We start from the raw sequence: 21808 nt of genomic DNA, 5'->3' as shown, positions 1-21808 counted from the left end.
AATGCAAAACTGTGCCGCCATTCTAGAAAACAGTTCAGTAGCTTCTTAATACCGGTAAACATACACTTACTATGTATCTGAAGAATCCCACTTACAGATACTTACCCTAGAAAAATGAAAACTCCTGTCCACACAAAAACCTGTGTACACAGCAAGAATGGCTTATCTCCATTTTCTGATGTCTGAAGCCTCAGCTGGCAAGTTTTGAATGTCTGTGTATGACTTAGATGCCTGAGGACTGGAAGCATCTAGTGGTTTCTTCACCCATATATATGGCATGTGAGCTGAGATACATCAAAGACTGCTTAGTGGAGACTAACTATAGTTAGCTATAGCACCTACAAATGGTCACTCCATTGGAGTGTCCAGAGAGTGAGTATTCCAAGAGAACCAGGTGACAGCTGTGTGGCCTTCTCTGACCTCATCTCAGAAGTCACACAGTGTCACTTCCATCACCTTCTATTGATTAATACAAGTTGCTAAGGCCATCTCAGATTCAAAATGAGACGAATTAGACCCTATGTCTTGAATGGGGTAAGTTCGCACTACAGAACATGTGTGATTAGAGATATGGTTGCCTCTTTGGAAAATATGATCTGCAACAGGGAATGCAGAAAATTAATCCACGTATAAATCTAAATAGCCATCAAAGGGCACCTGGGTGGCCGAGTTGGTTAAGCGTCTGCCTTTGGCTCAGGTCATGGTCTCGGGGTCCAGGATTGAGCCCTGCATTAGGTTCCCTGCTTGGCAGGGAATCTATCCCTCTGCCCCTCCACCCACTTGCTCTCTCTCTCTCTCTCCCTTTCTCTCCCTCAAATGAATATATGAAATCTTTAAAATAAATAAATAGCCATTGATTATAAAATCCAACAAAAAACAATTACAATTTGAGATGTTAAAACTAAGAGATAAAACATTAAATAACAATACATGAAAAAAATCCTGTTCGTGAATGTTTATGGCAGCTCTATTCATAACTGCCAAAAACTAGAAACACAAATGTCCTGTAATTAGTGATGGATAAATGAACTGGTACCTCTATACAATGGAAGACTGCTCAGCAGTATAAAAGAATGAACTACGGATACATACAGCAACTTTGATAAACTTCAGCGGTATGTTAAAACATAAATGTCAATGTTCTGGAATTAGGGTGATTGCTGAACTGTGTGAATATACTAAAATACACAAAAGCCACTGAATTGCACCCTTTAAAAGGATGAATTTTATTGTATGTGAACCATATTTCAGCTTAAAAATGAGAAAAGAACCACAATTTTCAGGAAAAATAAAATCCTGGTTCTCATATAGATATAAAAATGAACACATGTTAAAGATTTATGTTCCTCATGTCCATACTATCCAAAGCAACCTACAGATTCAACACAGTCCCTATCAAAATACCAGTGGCATTTTTCACAGACTAGAATAAATAATTTGAAAATTTGTATGGAACCACAAAAGACTCTGAGTAGCCAAAGCAATCTTGAGAAAAAAGAACAAAGTTGGAGATGCCATGTTCCAAGATTTCAAACTATACTATGTAGCTAGGGTAATCAAAACAGTATGGTACTGGCACAAAAACAGACACATAGATCAATAGAACAAAATAGCCCAAGGATAAGCCTATGATTATATGGTCAATTAATCTACAACAAAGGAGGCAAGAATATAAAATGGAGAAAAGACAGTCTCCTCAATACATGGTGCTGGGAAAACTGGACAGCTCTATGAGAAAGAATAGAACTGGATCACTTTCTTACACCATATGCAAATATAAGCTCAAAATGGATTAAAGACTTACTATAAGACCTGAAACCATAAAACTCCTAAAAGAAAACATAAGTAGTAAGCTCTTCGACATTGGTTTTAGCTGTATTTTTTTGGATCAGTTTCCTCTAGGCAAGAATAACAAAAGGGATAGGACTGCATCAAACTTTTGCACAGCAAAGGAAACCATCAATAAAATGGAAAGGCAACCTACTGAATGGGAAGAGATGTATGCAAATGATATATCTGATAAGGGATTAACATCCAAAACCTATAAAGAATTCATACAACTCAATACAAAAATAAACAATCTGATTAAAAAATGGGCAGAGGACCTGAATAGGCATTTTTCCAAAGACCTACAGATGGCCAACAGATACATGAAAAGATACTCAACATCACTCACCATCAGGGAAATGCAAAGCAAAACCACAATGAGCTAACACCTCCCATCTGTCAGAATGGCTTTTATCAAAAAGACAAGAAATAATGAGTATTGCTGAGTATGTGGGGAAAGGGAGCTCCTTGTGTACTGTTGGTGGTATTGTCAGTTGGTGCAGCCACTCTGGAAAACAGTATGGAGTTTCCACAAAAAAAATTAAAAATAGAATTACTATATGATCCAGCAATTCCACTTCTAGGTATTTATCTGAAGAAAAGGAATATGCTAATTCGAAAAGACATATGCATGCCCATGGTCAGGAAAGCATTTATTTACACTAGGCAAAATATGGAAACAACCTAAACGTCCATCAATAGATGAGTGGATAAAGAAGATGCAATGTAAATATTCAGTGGACTATCATTTGGCCATAATAAAGAATGCATTCGGGCCATTTGCAACAACTTAGATGAACCCAGAGGGTATTGTGCTGAGTCAGATAAGTCAGAGAAAGACAAATATCATATGATTTCACTTACAAATGCAATCTAAAAAAATAAAACAAATGAACAAAACAAAACCAAAACAGATTCAATAATACAGAGAACAACCGGTGGTTGCTGGGGGCAGAGGGATGGGCGAAATGGGTGAAGGAGAGCAAGAAGTGTAATCTTCCAGTTATCAAATAAATAAAACACAAGGATACAATGTACAGCATAGGGAATATAGTCAATAATATTGTAACTGCTTTGTGTGGTGACAGATGGTAACTAGACCTATTGTAGTGACCACTTTGTGATGTATATAAATATCCAATCACTATGTTGTACACCTGAAACTGATACAACATTGTATGTCAACTATTCTTCAATTAAAAGAAAAGATTTATTGTACTCAAAGGAAGGACACAGGCAGATATTATAACTGGTGTAAAGGAAAAGTGGAAAAAGCACACATTTATATGAAAGAATTCACTTGCAAATACAGGCAAAATTGGTTTTCCCACAGAATGTAGGGAAGCCAATCAAAACTCAACTAGGTAAGTCAGAGTTTATATATCTAGCAATTACCTACAATTTACAAAAGAATGTTGCTCTTTGTAGAATCTCTCAGACCATGAACAGGCCTGAATCAGATAGCCTAGCAGAGTGTGCTATAAATAATGCATAGTTTTCCATTAAAATACACATTTTTCCTACAAAATGTTAAAATTCATAGAGCTGTACACTTTCTGAGTCAATTTTACTTTATGCTCATTTAAATTTATTTAAATTAGAATTGTTTCATGGTGACTTTGTGATAATAGATGACCAGAATGAAAATGGAGCACCCAAAAGAGCCTGCTGCAGTTGCCTACACTAAACACAGTGGAAGCTAGTGTTAGGGTGGAGCCTGTGGACAAAGAGAAAAACTGACTGATTGGAGTTTCTGACAGTTAAGTCACACATTGAAAGCAATTTTTAAAAAGGTCTTATTTATTTGAGAGAGAGAGAGTAAGCACAAGCTGGGGAGTGGGGTAGAGTAGAGGGAAAAGGAGAAGTAGACTCCCCACTGAGCAGGGAGCCCAACACTGGGCTCTATCCCAGGACCCTGAGATCATGGCCTGAGCTGAAGGCAGACACTTAGCTGACTGAGGTACCCCACTGAAAGCAATTTTTGAATGCAGCCCCACCTAATCTAATCTAGCAGAGCAATTTAGGAGTTGAGAAGAAATCCAGCCATAGACATGGGTATCCCTTTGTTCTGGGCTGAAGGGAGGCTAGCGCCCATTGCCATCTCGGGGAACCAGCTGCTAAGCTACAGTACAGTTCACTAGGCCACCATATGGGAGACATTCCCCATCCCAAGTCCTGCAATTGAAATATTATAGGGTATTTCCTCAAATTAAACATATTTATTAATGCAAAAAAACCAATGACAGTAGCTTTATTGGTAACAGCAAAAAGTGAAACAGGGCAGGTCGAAGAATGGACAAATTGTGGTATACTCAAACAATGAAATACTACTCTGCAATAAAAATAAATGAACTGCTGATACATACCAACATGGATGACTCTCAAAAGCATTATGCTGTGTGAAAGAAGCCCTCCATAAAAAGTACATCCTGTGTAATTCCAGGACACTGTTACCTATAAACTTTTTTGTGGGTGAATAATGACTGTGAAGGGGCATGAGGGAAATTTCTGATGATCACATTCTGTATCTTAACAGAGGTTTGGATTATAAATTTGTCAAATGTCAAAACTCAGCCCCTGTACCTCTTCAGGTATGTACACTTTGCCATATGTAAATTTCACATCAAAAGAAAAAAGAACATTACACAATTATTGAATTCAAACTAATGACACGCATACTGAAATGCTTAGGGGGAAGTGTAACAAAGTGCAACTTACTTTGATGAATTTATAGATAAGATGGCTGGATAGAAAGGTATATTATAAAGCAAGCTAAATAAAATGTAAATTATAGAATATAGGTGGTGAGTATACAGTGTTCACTGAAACATTCTTTCAACTTCTCTGTATCTCTGAAAGTTTCATAATAAAATGCTGAAAAATTTTTGACTGGAATCTTCACCTCAGAAAGAGAGAGAGAGAAACAAAGACAATCCTTCATGAATCCAAGGAGCAGCTTTCATTTAAAACTGAAATGCACCACGTGCTTTCAGCATTGGGTAAGAACAAGATGAAATAAAAAATTAATCAAGGGTAAACCTTGATGCCTTTCAAATGAGTTTCAGGGCTTTGATTTATTGTTTAGGAGGGGGGAAGACAGTCATTCCTCAGAAGACAAGAATCAGCATTTCTAAAAAAGAAAAGGGAGTCAGGTGCCTATTTCCTGATTCATTTGTAAAGCTGTTTGGGCGAGTGCAAAGAAAAAAGAACAGAAGAACAAGCACAATATCCCAGGAGTCCTTCTCTCATTTCCTAGGTTATATACTGTGTATTTTATCAGGGATGTACCAAAGGCCCTCCTGCTCCCTTTCTGAACCCTCCAAATCCGATTCTTGTCCTTTTCCCTAGATTGAAATCCAAAATCCACTTACAGATCCTAGCCTTAAGGTAAGGCTTTGATCCCAGCTAGGTCGGTGGGGGGGTGGGGGGGGGGGAGCCACAGCGAAAATGCAAGATTTAAATGCAGATAGGGACTTGGTGGGTAGGGAGGGATGGGAGCCTGGCAGGGACTGGGAAGAGAAGAGGGAGGAAGGGAGGGCTGTTTTGATGATTCCCCACACATCTGCAAAACAACACAAATAAATACACAAACACTACAGTTCATATTAGACAAACTCAAAGACCTTTTAAAGCTCCAACTGGGGTGGGGGGGAGCTAGAAATGATCTGATCACCCAGAGATAGTATATTTCCATTTATAACTTTTTTCTTCATGTGCATTCTGATTTTCTAAATTGTATTATTTTGAGATAATTGTAGATTCGCATGGGATTGTTTTAGTAAGAAACAATAGGAAAAGTTTCCATGTAACCATTACCCAGATTTTCCCCATGGTAACATACTGCAAAACTAAAGTACAGTGCTCACCACTGGGATATTGACATTGATACAGTCAAGATATAGAACAGTTCGGTCACTGCAAGAATCCCTTGCAGCAATTCCTCATGTTGCTCATTTACAGCTGCATCCACTTCCTTCATACACCTACCCACTTAACCTCTGACAATCATTAATCTGTTCTCTGTTTCTATAATTTTTAGTTCAATTATTATGCATCTTGGCATAGATTACTCTGTTTATCCTGCTTAGGGTTCACTTCTTGACTCAGTAGCTCAATGTTTCTTGCTAAAATTAAGAAGTTCTCAGCCATTATTTTTTAAACTACCTTTCCAGCCTTGCCTTCTTCCTGGCACTCCGATGACATGAATGTAAGATCATCTATTAGAGTCCCACATGTCCCCGAGGCTCTTTTTTTCAGTCCATTTTCTCTTCCTTTTTCAGACAGTGATCACTCTTATGTTACTTCTCAATTCACTGAGTCTTTCTTCTACCCACACCGTTTCACTGTTGAGCTTATCTGCTGGAGCTGTTAATTTCAGTCACTGTATTTTTCAATTCCAAAATATCCAAGTGCTTTTTCCTTACATCTTCTATTTACTTGCTGAGATTTTTTTCTGTTTCATTACTGAGACATTCCTTTGTTTATTATTTGACTCGAGTGTTCATGATTATGTTTTGGAGAATTTCATAATAGCTGCTTTAAAATACTTGTCAAGTAATCCTGACATCTCTGTCATCTCACTATTGAAATCTATTGATTTTTTTTTTCACTCACTTCAACATCTTCCTGGTTCTTGCGATGATGAACTCTTTTATTGAAACGTGGACATTTCCACATCATGTTCTAAGTCTCTGGATCTTATTTAAACCTGTTTTGGTTGACTATCTTACACCATTCCAGCAGGGGAAGGAGAGAGCACCACCTCATTAGTGAAGATAGAAGTCCAAATTTTCCACTTGGCCTCTGTTGATATCTTCTCAAAGATATCTTTGCTAGGGAGGAGCTCCTTGTTTTTGCTGTGTGGAGAGGGGACTTCTAGCTCTCTATGCAGCTTCAACTGACATAATGTGAGATATGGTTTCATTACTCTCGACTAGGCTACCTTTGACACCACCCTAGAACAGAATGCGAGGGACACCTTGCTACAGCTACATGAGCTTAGAAGTCCAGACCCCCACCCCCAGATGGTCTCTGAGACATCATCTTGGAAGGAGAGCTCACTACTGCCTGACAGGGATGAAAGTTTCACCTCTCAACATTGACATGTTATGGAGGGGATGTTCTATACAGCTTCACGAGGGTGAAAGTCTATATACTCCCCACTTAACCTTTGGTGGTGTGGGTGGAAGTGAGGTCATGGTTTTTTCAGTGGTGCTTGACCAGAGTAGAACAATTATTTTTTTAAAGATTATGTATGTATGTATGTATGTATGTATGTATGTATGTATTTATTTATTTATTTATTTATGATAGACAGAGAGAGAGAGAGAGAGAGAGAGAGAGGCAGAGACACAGGCAGAGGAATAAGCAGGCTCCATGCCGGGAGTCCGAGGTGGGACTCGATCCCGGGACTCCAGGATTGCACCCTGGGCCAAAGGCAGGCGCTAAACCGCTGAGCCACCCAGGGATCCCCCCCTAGAACAATTATTTTATGAATGTTTTCTATCATGTTATCTGTCTCTTTCCTGGTCCTTTGCCTAGAAAAAACAGGCTTTTGCTGAGCTTTGCTTTTTTTTTTTTCTTCTTTTCCATATCCATTGGTGTTTCCAGGTTTCCTTTCAGCTTCAAGTCTGGGAAATACGGGAAGAAAAGAAAACTCAGGGAACTCAGCAGTGTAACATTCTTTGGGTCCTCAGGTCCCTGGCCAGTTTGCCTTCTTTCCTCTCCCTTTTGGAATTTTGGCATGTTTGTTCTATATATAATGGTTCAGAGGTTTTACCAGGACTTAGTGGGAGAAGAGGGAAATGTACAGCTATTCCATCTTCCTGGACCTGATTTATGTTTCATTGCCCTACTCTCTCAGTCCTCTAGTGTGACAGCCAATGTTATTTCTGTTGACCTTAAGGCTTACACTGCTAGTTATTTTACCAGCAAAAGATGGGTTTATTCAGGAATAAAAGAGAATTGCAATCAAGGATGAAAAGCTGCAGCAAAACTACAGTAAGTCCTGGGAACGAAGGAGAGGTATGTTTTTCTTAAGGAGAGAAGGGGTATTTTAGGAAAGCTGTTATGAATTACAAGGCCACTGGAGTAAACCAGGAGTTTGAAGTAAGGTGGGTTTTTGTTGGCTGAACTGTTGCCGAGGGTGAGGGATGAGGAACGTGTCTCTTCCCCTGGCTGGAGTAATTGAGTCCTGTATCTATGTGCAAGGTCAAAGTCCATGCAAGGTCAAGGATATCTGTTCTTGTTGGATCCACAGTTGACTAAGAGTGGTTGAGTGTGAGAGCTCCTCCTGCCTAAACCTCCTGACTCCATTTTGGTGAGGTTTCTCATTACTAATTTCCATATTTCACACAAGAACCACAGGGTTGAAGAAATAAGAGACCATAAATCAAGAATATCTTTGATTGTTGGCCAAGGAGGGAAACGAACACAGCCCAATCAGCCAGCATCCATGTGTATTTATAGACAGAACCCATCCAAGAGGAGTCACTCTTATCACCACTGCCCCCAGATTGATCAAGCTTTGTGGGAATGGGACACAGAATGATATTTTTTTTTGGAAGGGATAAGAAAGAATCAAGATGGATACAAAGATGGGAAAAGAGCCATGACATTTAAGTGGTAAAGCCAAAAGTAGCCCCCCTTAATAAGGAGAATGGACTTTCTCAATCTTTTTACTAAGAGCAGGTACAGACAAGTCTGTGCTTCTTTGCATGTGTGCCACTATTCCCAAATCTCCATGTGTTCACTGGCCCAGAAGCTCTCTGAACCTTGTCCTGTTGTGTTTTTATGGAGGCATTACTTCATAGGCATGATAGATTAAACCATTGGCCATTGATGATAGATTCAACACTCAGCCATTCCCCCTCACACACCCTCCAGGTCGGGGTGGTGGTGGGACTAAACAGTCCAACTCACTAATCATGTGGTGCGTTCTCCTGGCAATCAGCCTGATCCTTAGATGAAGGTCCCAAAGTGGCCTCTTTGACATAACAAAAGAAACCTTAATCATTTTCCTCATTTAGGAAATTTCAAGGCTCTTAGAAGCTCTGTGCCAGAAACAGGAACAAAAATCATACATACATTTCTCATTATAAATCATAGCATCACAATATAGTTGAGAAGTTAAAGCTGGTAACATGAAATAATGGGTGCCTGTCTTGAGAATGCCATTACATGTTAACTTGGCCAATACAAGCACAAGAGGTAGTAGTAGGAAAGGAGAATTGAGTGACCAAACAGGAGGAAATAGGAATGATCACAGTGTTATTCCTGGGGACAAGGGCAGGGAGAGACACTAGTTGGTAGATGAAGGTGGGGCCAGATATAGATATAGAAGGCTGGGAAAGTCAGAGAAGAGTATTTGTACTTGATGGCTGATGTGGGAGGGCTGACAATGGTTGATTTACCTGGCACAGCAACCGGCAAGGAGTAAGTAATCCACAAGAGCTAAGTGGCATGTGCTGTGACTCTTGAGGAGAGAAGTGGGGAACTGAAATTGCCTCCTCCCACTCAGAGTTATGAGCTCTGGTAGAGATCAAGAATAAAATGAAGTTCTGGAGTCCACAGAGCCACACAATTAGACCACCCAGCTAGGGTGGAGTATAGGAAATATAAATAGAACTGGCCTAAGGCAAACAAACCCTTGCTTTCTTTTGGCTCTCTGGGAGCCCTTTTTCTGCATAATTTGCTCTTTTGATTCTTTCTGATCCCAGAGGGCCCCGTGCAGTAAGACACCATTCCCCAGCTCTTGGAAATTCGAGCAGCATCAAGGGGCAGCCCAGGAGAAAGAAAATGGAAAGTGGAAGGCTTACCCCATCTAGGTATTCTAAAAAAGGAAGGGGTAGTGAAAAAGAAGGGGAAAGAAAGAACATTTTTTCCCATGTCTTCAATTACTACCTCTTTTTAGGCCAAGCTGTAAGACCCAGTGAAGAAAGGTATGGGGTGGGCCATGGAGAGAAGGGCCAGAGAGCATCCTCGGCATCCCGTTGAGCTTTCCCTCTTACATGGGCCCCACACTGGATGGATAAGAGGAGTCCTTGGCATCATACATGGTCCAATCCAGGATTGAATAAAGAGTGTTTGGTCGGTGGTGTTTTAGCCTCTGGGTGCGGTAGACATTTTTGAAAATGGCCACAAATTCATTGAAACTCCTCCTAACCAGATATGGAGTTTATGTTGGCTCTCCTTGAATCAAGGCGGCCTTGTGACTGCTTCAATCAATACAATACGGCAGAAGCAACACTACATTGACTTCGATATTAGGTTATAAAAAGCCATGCCACTGCTCGCTTTGGCAGCACATATACTAAAAAGCCATGCCGCTTCTGCCTAGTTCTTTTAGGATAATCCCTCTGAGGGAAGCCAGTTGCCCCATAAGAAGTTCGATAACTGGGATGCCTGGGTGGCCCAGTGGTTGAGCATGTGCCTTCGGTTCAGGATATGATCTCGGGGTCCCGGGATGGAGTCCTCTTATCCAGCTCCCCATAGGGAGCCTGCTTCTCCCTCTGCCTATGTCTCTGCATCTCTCTCTCTGTGCCTCTCATGAATAAATAAATACAAACCTTAAAAAAAAGAAGTTCAATAACCCTGAGACTACCATGCTGGAGAAGCCACGTTAGGCACTCCAAGCAATAGGCTCTGCTGATCCAATCTTCCAGCCATTCCTACAAAGGCCATGGACATGGAAGTGAAGCCATCTTGGATCCTCCTGACTATCCCATCCATCACCTAAGTACCTCAAATCACCTCAGATGATACCACAAGGAGCAAAAGAATCACCCAGCCAAGCTCTGCCTGAATTCCTGAACCACAGAATCTGTGAGCAAAATAAAATTGTTGCTGTGCCACTAAGTTAGGGGTGGTTTATTATTTGGCAATTGTTACTGGAACGAGGACTTAGGGTCTCCAGATGGTTAGTTGAGGTTTGAAAGACCCAAGATACCACACTCAAATCTCTTTCTATGAAACATAACCCTGGCTTTGTGGGGATGCTTCTCTTCTGCCTCATTTTAGCCCATTTTCTAAAACAAGGCTATGGCCAAACACTGTGTACTGATACGGCTAACTTGACCTGGTCCAAGAAATGGAAAAGCAGAAGGAGAAAAAAATAAGCACTACAGGTAAAACTTGTGCTGCTTATGTGATTTTGTGAGAAAGAAGTGCCAGGTGGAGTGGGAACAGCTTCTGAAGCTGTCCCTGTGTCTCCTTATCCTTATAATTTCCCTCTGTCTGCTGGGAGGGGCTCCAGATGTTGGTTCCTTCCCATCATCACCCCAGCTGCCTTCTGTCACTTCATGTGGACTCACTCTAAAAACCTGGGAATGGTAATAAGCATGACATCCCATCTCAGAATCCTTGGAAGGGCCAATAGGGTGGGAACAAACTGAAAGGAGGTGCTAGCAATGACCAAGGAAGCCAATGTCTTCTCATCTGGGTTTTCAGTCATAAATTTTGGTAATCTGGGGGCACCTCCATGGCTCAGTGGTTGAGCGTCTGCCTTTGGCTCAGGGCATGATCCCAGAGTCCTGGGATCAAGTCCTGCATCAGGCTTCCCACAGGGAGCCTGCTTCTCCCTCTGCCTATGTCTCTGACTCTCTCTGTGCCTCTCATGAATAAATTTAAAAATCAAATTCTTAAAAATAAATAAATAAATTTTGGTAATCCAAAGGACATTGAGGTGTCTACGAGGATGTGTCCAAGGTCAGGTGTATATGATTACTCAGAATCCTAGAATTTGAGGGCATAAAGACACTAAGAGGTCTTCTAGTCCATTTTGCTCATTGTCCCCATGAGAAAACAGGAGCTCAGAAAGGGGACGCAATTTGGATATATTTATTAAACCAGTAAGCAGCAGAAGCAGGAAGAGAAACCTGGTTCTCCAAGTTCTGATCCACAGTTATTCTCACTGGTGATTCTCATTGATGCCTCACAAATATTAATGTGCACACACAAATCCCTTAGGGGTCTTGTCTAATGTGAGATATGCCAGGGAGGCCCAAGATAGATTCCAAATCTGTAATGAGCTCTTCAGTGATGCCAATGCTGCTTGGTCCTTGGACTACACCTCAAGTAGCAAGGCTATTGGGCATAATTCAGAAGAGGAGCCAATAAATCCTCCTCTTCTTGAACTCTAAGTAACATGGCCAGCGTCCTGTCTTTCGTGCCTTTTGCTCCACGAGTAGACTTTCATTTGCCATCTCTTTAGAATTCCCCCTTCTTTTTTGACTTTCCTGCCACTTGCCTTGCTATTAGCACCAGGAGACGATGAATGAAACATGCACAAAGAGAAAAGATAAGAAGAAAGGCAACGGCAGACTGAATGGCATTTTGCTTCTCCGCAAAATCTGCTTTTTGCAGATTTGTTAAAGGTGGAGGTAGAAACTGGCTTCAAAACAAGTTTGGGGGTTATTTCTGGGTTTCCTGTCCCCTGTATTCATGGAAAATCCAGAGCATGCAGTATGAATATATAATAGTGTGCCCAGTTTTCTTGTGTGGTTTGTGGAAACTGGTCACATTGCTTTACAGCCACACCACATATATTTAAAGGCCGAAGCTATGCGATGGGGTTTCAGTCCAAAGGATTCAGAAAATTGCTTCAATCCTTTACTTTGTCAGTAGCGTTCTGGCCGGTACTTACAGAAGAAGTGGAAGAAGTATGGGGAACTTATGCCTTCTGTTTATGCTAGCCAGGAACTTCAACTGAAACAAGATTATTTTCCTTCCCAATCTGAGAAACTATAAGCTCACACTGAAGCTGGTTCTATGTCTTTCCAGCTCTGTGACCCCCATGACCTCCAAGAGTTCACCTTTCTCTCTGGACCTCAGTTCCCTAGTTTATAAAATGAGGAGCGGGACTACTTCTGACGTTCCTGTATTCTGATTACTATCTCCAGGCCCAGACAGTGGTCACCAGTGAGCAAGACAATGATTGAGGCCATGAAACTATCGGCTTCAAACTTGTCCTCCAGGTTCTCTTACTTTCTAACACAGAAAGGAGACATGGGATGCCTGGGTGGCTCAGTGGTTGAGCATCTGCTGTTGGCTCACAGCATGATCCCAGAGTCCTGGGATTGAGTCCCGCATCCCTCTGCCTATGTCTCTGCCTCTTTCTGTGTGTCTCTCATGAATAAATAAATAAAAACCTTTAAAAAAAGACATACATACGAGGAAGATTTTCAGCCACAAGGATCGAAGCAATGTTTTTCCAGTTATCCTTTACTTACCCAGAAAAGTGAATAAATCAGAAGCCTTCTCCCACCACCAAGAATTCTGGTAACCTGAGGCTTCTCTCTCTGATAAGCTTGTCTGCTTGTGTCTTTTGTGCATGCTGGGGACCAGAAGCAAGTATAGGGGAAAGAGGTAGGACTGGGGCAGCTGGAGTCTATACCCCATGGGCCATACAGTGGGGTGACAAGCCTGTTTTGGCAGGGGGGTCAGGAATGACTTCAGGTAATAGATGAGATAGGAGTGATGCTGGGAAATGTTTAGTAGTTCTTTTGAGGAGATTTAGATTCTAATTCCTCTGTTAACGTTTTAGAAAGAGAACAGAGGAGAGGAAGTATCAGGCTAAGGTTGACTTCCCCACTATATAACTTAGACCTTCTGGAGTCCCTGTGGTGAGCCACTGTTGGGCCTTCCTTGTACAAACAGGCACTTAGTGTTTTAAGAACTGACTTGAGGGAATCCCTGGGTGGCTCAGCGGTTTAGCGCCTGCCTTTGGCCCAGGGTGCGATCCTGGAGTCCCGTAATCAAGTCCCGCATCGGGCTCCCGGCGTGGAGCCTGCTTCTCCCTCCTCCTGTGTCTCTGCCTCTCTCTCTATGTCTATCATAAATAAATAAATAAATCTTTTTTTAAAAAAAAAAGAACTGACTTGAATGCTTCTGGCTTAGGAAGAAATTAAAAAGAAAAATAAATAATAAAATGTGGAGTGGCCCTAATCCAACTGCATTGTTCATCTTTAGGAGACAGATACTGGAGTTAGATACTGCTTCTTTTATTTATTTTTTTCTCCTCATTCTCTTCCTCATTCTTTTGTATCTAGGTTGCATAAGAAAACAGAAAGACCTTCTAAGGTACCACACTATTTCACTAGGATCTAATTTTATATTGAGCAGGGTTTCCTTTCTTTCTTTTTTTAGGTCTAGCTAATCTTTATTTATATTTAATTTAATTTTTAGAGTAAGCTCTACTCCCAACATGGGGCTTTGAACTCAGGACCCTAAGATCAAGAATGTCATGCTTTACTGACTGAGCCAGCCAGGCACTCCATAGAGCAGGTTTTCTTTTCTTTTTTCTTTTTTCTTTTATTTTCTTTTCTTTTCAGAGAAGTGGGGGAAGAACAGAGGGAGAGGGAGAGAGATAATCTCAAGCAGGCTCCACACCCAGCACATGAGCCCTATGTGGGGCTCAATCTCACAACCCCAAGATCATGACCTGGGGCAAAATCAGGAGTCAGACACTTAACTGACTGAGCCACCCATGGCTCCCCTAGACCAGGGTTTCTTTTTTTTTTTTTTTTTTAGACCAGGGTTTCTTAACCTCAACATTATTGACATTTGGAGCTGGATAATTCTTTGTTGGCAGGGGGGAGGGGGCTGTCTTGTGCATTATAGGATGTTTAGCAGCATCCCTGGCCTCTACCCATGCGATTCCAGGAGCACCTTCTTCCCGTTCCCAGTTGTGACAACCAAAAATGCATCCAGACATGGCGACATGTTCCCTAGGGGACAAATCACCCCCACCTTGTGCCAATTCATTTGGTCCCCATATAAAGAGCCCACCTTAAAAAATTTTTAAGATTTTATTTATTTATTCATGAGAGACACAGAGAGAGAGGCAGAGACATAGATAGAGGGAGAAGCATTCTCCTCACAGGGAGCTTGATGCAGGACTCGATCCCCAGACCCCAGGATCATGCCCTGAGCTGAAGGCAGACGGTTCAACCACTGAGCCACCCAGGCATCCCAAGAGCTCACCTTTTAATTAGAGGTTATCAAAAAAGGTTGCTGTGCACACCTTGGAGCCTGCTGATGGTCTTCTTCCTCTGCTGGATGGGCTTGTCCTCATCCATTAAGGGGCCTCTTCATAGGTCCAGGATGCAAGGACAGAGATCTTTTGTCTTAGCATGACACTTTAATTTGCCACATGGGTTTTCTCCTGCAAGTCCTCAGCAACAATGACAAATGAATTGCAATGCAGAGAGCCGAGGTCTGGTCTGTTTAATAAAGCCATAGCATTTGCTTCTGAGCTTTTGGTTCTGAGAGGCATCAGTGGCTCCTGTGGTTTAAATAAAGATAGGAGACCAGGAAGGAAGGAAGAAGGAAGGAAGGAGTGGGGGTGGACTGAAAGAAACAGAGAGGCAGAGAGGGGGAAAAAATCAGAGTATCCAGTCTATCCTTCTATCTTTCACATCTAAGGAAGTAGAAACCTAAGCCAGCTCAGGCAGGATCAGCCATATGATGTTTCTAAATGTCCATATATGGAAATTTCACACTGCAGCCTGTCAATACTGCCAATTCTAGTCATGGATTTGCTATTCCTTTTGAAACTTCTGTTTTCTGGAGTTATAAAAAGAAGGGCCCATCTTTTCGATAAATTTCTTTTTCCAGACAATGGTGGAAAGGAAACAGAGCTGAAAATAGGAGTTTTTGAGTGGCAGAGTAAGCTGCTAGCCCAGAAACCTGGGTTTTCAGCCTATGTCTTCTGACCAGCACTGTAATCTTGAACAAGTCATCCTTCTACGTCCTTATTTTTTTTATCTGGAAAATTAGAGGAAGCCAGACTGTAAAATCTCTAACTTTTTTTCTTTTAAGACAATACACCAAATATTTGGTTTTTAAATTGTGCTGAAGGGCACCTTGGAATTTGATTTCCAAGCAACTAATGACGCCATCTTGCGGCCAAATTGGGATTTTCTTTTTGTCCTAAAGATGACTTTCTCCTTCAGGTAAGGCACCAATGATGATCGTCATTCACTCAGTACATTTTCTACCTACCTATCTACCTACCTGTCCATCCATCCTTTTATATTCTTTATTAAAGTATAACACTATTCATAAGGGTGGTGAATTTTCACAAACTGAGCCCACCGAGCACCCAGATCATGAAACAGAACATCACCAGATCCCAGAAGCCCTCTTTCCAGTCATTTCCCTCCCCACAGACAATGGATTTCACAAATGTACTGTTCAAGCAAAAGGGGCCATGTGCAAATTACTCTCTGCTCTTAGTTCAAGGGTTACCATTACCCTGATTACCACTGGCATAGATTAGTTTTGCTTGATTTTGTCCTTTATGTAAAGCAAATTGTGTGCTGCATACTCTTTTGCAGCTGACTTGTTTTGCTCAAAAATATGCTCATGAAATTCATCCATATTGTCACACGTAGTTGTGGATCATTCTCTTTGCTGTGGAGCATTCCTCGAGAGCCTTTTAAAAATTATTCTGTAATGATTAATTTTATGTTTTTCAAGAGGAAAACAACCTTATGGGCAAGGTAGAACAGTTTTTTTTTAAGTTACTCATAACCCTCCACAACCCTCCACCTTAAGGCAACCATCATTAATATTTTTAAGTATTTGATTTCAGTGTTGTTTCATGGGTTCAAGATAATATATTTGTGTATACGATTGTATCTATGGGTTTTGTTCCCTTCATGCTATAATGTAAGCATTTCACTATGTTATTGAAAGTCTTCAAAAAAAAAGTCTTCATGGGATCCCTGGGTGGCGCAGAAGTTTGGCGCCTGCCTTTGGCCCAGGGCGCAATCCTGGAGACTCGGGATTGAATCCCACTTCGGGCTCCCGGTGCATGGAGCCTGCTTCTCCCTCTGCCTGTGTCTCTGCCTCTCTCTCTCTCTCTCTCTCTCTCTCTCTCTCTGTGTGTGTGACTATCATAAATAAATAAAAAAATAAAAAAAAGTCTTCATGGATGTCATTTTTAATAATAGCATTCCTTTATTGTTAGACATTTGGGGTATTCAGGGTTTTGTTTGTTCATTTGTCAGTTTTTACTATTAACAAACACAATGAACATCCTTGACCACAAAATGTTTTCTGTTCCTTGGGGGATTTCCCCGTGATCGAATATCAGAAGTCGGATTATTGGGTTGAAATCTTTAGAAGCAGCAGAGGGCGACAGTTTGTGCCTGGAATGCAGTGAGAAGAGACTGGGGGAAGGAAGTGGCCCAAACAGGGTCCCCTGTAGTACCCATACCAGACACTGCTCTAGGTGCTTTGCCAACATTCTCTCACTTCATCACAAAACTCCAGAAGGTATATACAATTGTGCATTTTGGAGAGAGAAAAATCAAGGCTCAGAAAGGTTAGGTAACTTGTCCAAAGGCACACAAAGGAATAAAGTGGCAGAGCCAAGATTTGGACCCTTGTCTGGCCACAAAACTTGGGCTCTTTCGACTCTACCACACTGCCCCCTAGAGTACAATTTCAATAGTGCAACGGACATGCACTGTCTTCTCCCAATTGTCTTTCTCCACTGGCCTGTCACAGTGCCTAATTAATTGCACGTTATCTGGGCAAGGGCAAATTACACTCTCTTCAGCCTTTATACCGAATTGAGAGTATCAGAATGGCTTTGGTCTTCTAGTAGGTCCAAGCGATCAAGATTAGGCCCAGGAGCACGTGAACAATGTCTTTTATCTATGTTCAGACTTCTTAAATGTCCTTTACAGTGAGCTGAGAGTTGGCTTTTAAAAATGTGTCCTTTCTATTAATGCATCTGAGTGCTCTCTCTTCCCTGGCCCATCCCTCTGCCTCTTCTCCAGCCTGTATGTTGTTGTGGCCAGCTGTCAAGCTACTGACGTTCTGCCTTCTCTTTCTGCAAAAGCTAAAGCTTTATTGCTTGGTTTTGGGATGCCCTGCTTGTTCATTCCTAGGTACTTTAGCTTCTGGATTCCTCTCATCCCCTGCCAAGTCCATCTTCTTTACTTTCCCCCATCTCTTCTTCTTATGGCTGCTAATGCTATTGTGGCGGCTGCCACTCCTTCTCCTTCTCTTACTGTTACACCAACACCATCACCACTACCACCACAAAAGGAATCTTAGTTGATCTCTCAGGTTACTTGGAGCTACTTTGGGGAGCAGAGGGTAGAATCTTGAGAGAATGAAAAGAGAAAGAAGAAAAAGATTTATGCTTGGGGCCACAAGCAGCCAAGGCCTCAGCCTCAGGCCTGATGCATGTTAGATAAGTGTTAGACAAGTGCTAGCCTTCTGTCCCAGGTTAGGGCCTAGGCCTGAGGAAGATGTCAATATGTCCTTCCTTGTTCTCAGCCGCCTTATGGGTTGGGCTCTTCTCAGAAGCCTGTACTCCCCTCTCCTCCAAACTGACACCAAATTAAAACTCCCAGCAACATCCTTAGTCTGATGCTAAAGTCTACGTTGAGTTTGGGGGACCAGTGGACCCAAGGCCAATGGGCTACAAAGTCCTATTTGTTTCAAAAATGGTGCCATAACAAAGACATGAAGAGAAATCTCACAGAGGAAGACATAGACATGGCCAACATGCACATGAGAAAATGCTCTGCATCACTTGCCATCAGGGATATACAAATCAAAACCACAATGAGATACCACGTCACACCAGTGAGAATGGGGAAAATTAACAAGGCAGGAAACCACAAATGTTGGAGAGGATGCAGAGAAAAGGGAACCCTCTTACACTGTTGGTGGGAATGTGAACTGGTGCAGCCACTCTGGAAAACTGTGTGGAGGTTCCTCAAACAGTTAAAAATAGACCTGCCCTACGACCCAGCAATTGCACTGCTGGGGATTTACCCCAAAGATACAGATGTAATGAAACGCCGGGACACCTGCACCCCGATGTTTATAGCAGCAATGTCCACAATAGCCAAACTGTGGAAGGAGCCTCGGTGTCCATTGAAAGATGAATGGATAAAGAAGATGTGGTTTATGTATACAATGGAATATTACTCAGCCATTAGAAACGACAAAACCCACCATTTGCTTCAACGTGGATGGAACTGGAGGGTATTATGCTGAATGAAGTAAGTCAATCGGAGAAGGACAAACATTATATGTTCTCATTCATTTGGGGAATATAAATAATAGTGAAAGGGAATATAAGGGAAGGGAGAAGAAATGTGTGGGAAATATCAGAAAGGGAGACAGAACATAAAGACTGCTAACTCTGGGAAACGAACTAGGGGTGGTGGAAGGGGAGGAGGGCGGGGGGTGGGGGTGAGTGGGTGGCAGGCACTGAGGGGGCACTTGACGGGATGAGCACTGGGTGTTATTCTGTATGTTGGTAAATTGAACACCAATAAAAAATAAATTTATTAAAAAAAACAAAAACAAAAATGGTGCCATAACAATTGGATATCCACAAGCAGAAATAAATAAGCCTTAATGCTTATCTCATATGATATACAAAAATTAACATTGATCAGAGATTTAAATGTAGGAGCTGAAACTATAAAAGTCTTAGAAGAAAACATTGGAGCAAATCTTCATTGTCTTGAATTAGGCAAAAGTTCTGTAAATATGATAAAAGCATAACTAACAAAAGAAAAAACAGAAAAATTGAACATCATAAATATTTAAAGCTTTTGTACACCAATGAATCAGATAACTTAGATCAAATGGATGAATTCCTAGAAATACACAAATTACCAAAACTGACTCAAGAATAAATGGAAAATCTGAACATATTTATAACAGAAAGATTGAATCAGTAATAAAAAAATATCTATCAACAAAGAAAAGTTTGGGACCAGATGCCTTCATTGGTGAATTCTGCCACATGTGTACTTCTTTTAAATATTTTATTCATTTATTTGAGAGAGAGAGCGTAAGCATGAGCATGGGGGAGGAAACTGAGGGAGACAGAGAAGCAGACTCCCCACTGAGCAGGGAGCCCAATGTAGGGCTAGATCCCAGGACCCTGAGATCATTACCTGAGTTGAAGGCAGACGTTCAACCAACTCAGTCACGCAGTCACCACTCTACCAAACATTTAAAGAAAAATAAACACTGGGATCCCTGGGTGGCACAGCGGTTTAGTGCCTGCCTTTGGCCGCGGGCACGATCCTGGAGACTCGGGATCGAATCCCACGTCGGGTTCCCTGCATGGAGCCTGCTTCTCCCTCTGCCTGTGTCTCTGCCTCTCTCTCTCTCTCTCTCTCTCTCTCTCTCTGTGACTATCATGAATAAATAAATAAAATCTTTTTAAAAAAAGAAAAAGAAACACCAATCCTTCTCAAACTCTCCCCAGAAATAGGAGGGAACATACTCTTATTCTATAGGACAACTTTCCCCCATACTAAAGTCACACAAAGGTATCACAAGAAAACTACAGACAAATATCCTATAGGAATATAGATTCAAACATTCTTGACAAAATACTCGCAAACTGAATCTATCAGCATATTAAAAGGACCAGAGCAAGTAGGATTCATCCCAGGAAAAAAGTGTTGTTTAGCATAAGAACGTTAATCAATGTAGTACATCACAATAACAGAAAGAAGAAATAAAATCACATGATGAATTTAATTAAGGCAGAAAAAGCAATAGAATCCAACCACCTTTTCTTGATTGAAAATTTCAATAAAATAAGAATATAAGGTAACTTTCTTAGCATGATAATGGGCATTTATAAAAAGCCTACAGCTAATAGCATAATCATGAAAAGACTGAAAGTATTCCCCTAAGATTAGGAACAAGATGACTGTTTTCACTACTGCTATTTAAAATGTTGAATATACTAGAAGTTCAAGTCCAGCCAATTAGTCAAGAAAAGAAATTAAATGTACTTGGGATCCCTGGGTGGCTTAGCAGTTTGGCACCTGCCTTCGGCCCAGGGTGTGATCCTGGAGTCCTGGGATTGAGTCCTGCATCAGGCTCCCTGCATGGAGCCTGCTTCTCCCTCTCCCTGTGTCTCTGCCTCTCTCTCTCTCTCTCTCTCTCATGAATAAATAAATAAAATCTTTTAAAAAAAGAAATTAAATGTACCAAATGGCCTTGAGTTGTTCACTTTAAAACGGTCAATTTTATGTTCTGTGACTTTCATATCAACAAAAAATGTAAAACTTCTGTGCTTCAGAAGATACCAACAAAAAAAGGGAAAAAACAATCCACAGTATTGTAGACAATATTTGCAAATCATATATCTGACCAAGGACTTTTATCCTGAGTAATTATCTTTTACAATTCAACAATTGAAAGACAAATAACCTAAATAAAAATCCAATAAGCAAAGGATTTGAAAAGACATTTCCCCAAAGAAGATCTAGAAATGGCTAACAAGAACATGAAAAAGTGCTCAACATCACTAGTTTATTAGGGAAGTGCAAATCAAAGCTACAATGAGATACCACTTTACACCACTAGGATGGCTATAATTAAGAAAAATAGCAAGTGCTGGCAAGATGATGGAAATATAAAATGGTGCGGCCTCTTTGGAAAATAGTATGGCAAGTCCTCAAAAAGTTAAACATAGAATTTCCATATGATCTAACAATTCCACTCCTGGGTATAGGCCCAAGAGAAATTAAAATGTATGTTCACAAAAAAATATGTGTACAAGAATGTTCATAGCAGTGTTATTCATAATAGCCAAAAAAGTAGAAACAACCCAAAAGTCTATCAACTGATAAATGAGTAACAAAATGTGGTATATCCATGGAATATTCATCTTTTAAGAGACCGTTCAAGTTCATAACACTTTATTTGATTCCTGCCTATTCTGACTCCAGGGATCACTGAATCCTCCTTCATTTCTCACAGTACCTCGCACATGTGTCTATTATGCTTTTCCTTTTGAGAAGTGAACCCCTCTACCACCACACTCTTTGTTATGTACATCATCACCATTCCAGGAAATTCTTGCCTGGAAAGACAGAAGTTGCAAATAAACCTTATTGTACATTTCAGGAACTTACTGAGAAAACCATATACTCATCAATAGAAAACACCAACCAAGAGTTTATACCCAAAGACTCTT

The 21808-nt window shown here is 41.0% G+C and overlaps 1 protein-coding gene across 11 annotated transcripts in view; it reads right to left on the bottom strand.

Annotated features, from left to right (window-relative positions):
* DCX (doublecortin) overlaps positions 1–361 on the bottom strand; it is a 139845-nt gene extending 139484 nt beyond the window's left edge. For 10 of the 11 annotated variants that reach the window (XM_072818206.1, XM_072818207.1, XM_072818213.1 and 7 more), the window contains exon 1: positions 106–361. In XM_072818206.1, the coding sequence (XP_072674307.1) occupies positions 106–248 (143 nt within the window). In that variant the 5' untranslated portion in view covers positions 249–361. The remainder of the gene's footprint in view (positions 1–105) is intronic. The other variant, XM_072818211.1, reaches the window with a different exon arrangement.
* Between the last annotated feature and the right edge of the window lie 21447 nt (positions 362–21808).

Source organism: Canis lupus, chromosome X (assembly GCF_048164855.1).
Source record: "Canis lupus baileyi chromosome X, mCanLup2.hap1, whole genome shotgun sequence".
Taxonomy (NCBI): Eukaryota; Metazoa; Chordata; class Mammalia; order Carnivora; family Canidae; genus Canis; species Canis lupus.
This window is presented reverse-complemented; position numbering and strand designations above follow the sequence as displayed.